At 44.7% G+C, this 2,034-nt stretch overlaps 1 protein-coding gene across 1 annotated transcript in view; it reads left to right on the forward strand.

The window, feature by feature from the left end:
- Positions 1 to 208: 208 nt before the first annotated feature.
- Positions 209 to 2,034, forward strand: part of pacrg (PARK2 co-regulated) — a 107,481-nt gene continuing 105,655 nt past the window's right edge. The window contains exons 1-2 of the mRNA XM_087780373.1: positions 209 to 214; positions 389 to 560. Of these exons, the coding sequence (XP_087636499.1) occupies positions 209 to 214; positions 389 to 560 (178 nt within the window). The remainder of the gene's footprint in view (positions 215 to 388; positions 561 to 2,034) is intronic.

Genomic DNA, 2,034 nt, shown 5'->3' on the forward strand with positions numbered 1-2,034 from the left:
TCTTACTTAAGCTGTGAGGACGTAACAACTGCTGCCATCTAGAGGCTCGAAGTTTAATTTCAACACAAACATGAACAAACGCTGAGTAAATATTTCTATGTTAGCTCTTCATAATGAATCGATACAATATGGTGAAAAAAAATATTGTGATCATGAAGTTTTTCTCATGCATGTGTACTAGTTAGTGTTGTTAACCTGGTACTAATACATGGACGTGTCCATCAGTCTCTGAGCTGCCACTAGAGGGACAATCGTTAATACCACCACAAGATATGTATTCACTTCTGTGTAATCCAGAGATGAATATATTCAACATTCAAGGTCATTTCTTGTTCCCAAGGTCGTTGACTGCAGAGACACATGTTGAGATCATGTCGTGTTTCCTCAGGTGGAGATCGAGAAGCTGGACTATCACCACTACCTGCCGCTCTTCTTCCACGGCCTGTGTGAGACCAACCATCCGTACGAGTTCTTCGCTCGCCAGGGGATCCACGACATGCTGGAGCACGGCGGCTCCAAGATCCTCCCGGTGGTTCCTCAGCTCATCATCCCCATCAAGAGTGAGTCTGATCCTTCATGGAGATGATCTTCTCGTCTCTTGACCTGGTCCTTCATGGAGATGATCTTCTCGTCTCATGACCTGATCCTTCATGGAGATGATCTTCTCGTTCCATGATCTGATCCTTCATGGAGATGATCTTCTCGTTCCATGATCTGATCCTTCATGGAGATGATCTTCTCGTCTCTTGACCTGATCCTTCATGGAGATGATCTTCTCGTCTCTTGACCTGATCCTTCATGGAGATGATCTTCTCGTCTCTTGACCTGGTCCTTCATGGAGATGATCTTCTCGTTCCATGATCTGATCCTTCATGGAGATGATCTTCTCGTCTCTTGACCTGATCCTTCATGGAGATGATCTTCTCGTCTCTTGACCTGATCCTTCATGGAGATGATCTTCTCGTCTCTTGACCTGATCCTTCATGGAGATGATCTTCTCGTCTCATGACCTGATCCTTCATCGAGATGATCTTCTCGTTCCATGATCTGATCCTTCATGGAGATGATCTTCTCGTGTCATGACCTGATCCTTCTTGGAGATGATCTTCTGTCCTCATCTCATGACCTGATCCTTCATGGAGATGATCTTCTCGTCTCATGACCCGGTCCTTCATGGAGATGATCTTCTCGTGTCATGAAGCTCATCCAACACCTTCATCTTGAGCTGGTTTCATCTCTGATCACACACAACCTGAATGTTGTCCATCATCAGACAAACATGAGGAGAAACGTTGAGAACCTTCTGATGTTTGTTCAACGACACATTTATTCTGTGTTGAATCTACAGTCGAACCTTGAGTTCAGTGGACCTGCAGGAGAAGATCTCAGTTTGTCCCAGTGTGAAGGTAAATGTTCTACACCTGATACCCCGACACTCATGTGACGCCGGCGACCTCTGACCCTGGACCAGTTGTCCTCTCTCAGGCTATTATTAGCTTCACCTCCGGAGCTTCACCGTGTTTCTGTTTTTACATTTAAGACGCGGCTCTCGAGGCATGTTTGTCAAAGTGCCGCGAACATTGTGACGCGACGTATTTAACCGTGACTTCGTCGAGAACCTTCACACGGATCAACACCTCACTGACCACACAGAGGCCGTTGGCTGTTAGCATCTGTTAGCATATAGTAGCTGTTAGCTGCTGTTAGATGTTGTTATCTGTTGTAAGCTGTTATCTGTTGTAAGCTGTTAGCTGTTGTTAGCTGTTAACTGTTGTTATATGTTAGCTGCTGTTATCTGTTAGCGGCTGTTATATATTAGCGGCTGTTAGCTACTGTAAGCTGTAAGCTGTTGTTATCTGTTAGCGGCTGTTATATATTAGCGGCTGTTAGCTACTGTAAGCTGTAAGCTGTTGTTATCTGTTAGCGGCTGTTATATATTAGCGGCTGTTAGCTACTGTAAGCTGTAAGCTGTTGTTATCTGTTAGCAGCTTTTATCTGTTGTTAACTGTTAGCTGTTGTAATCTGTTAGCTGCT

This window comes from Callionymus lyra, chromosome 18, assembly GCF_982586985.1.
Source record: "Callionymus lyra chromosome 18, fCalLyr1.hap1.1, whole genome shotgun sequence".
Lineage (NCBI taxonomy): Eukaryota > Metazoa > Chordata > Actinopteri > Syngnathiformes > Callionymidae > Callionymus > Callionymus lyra.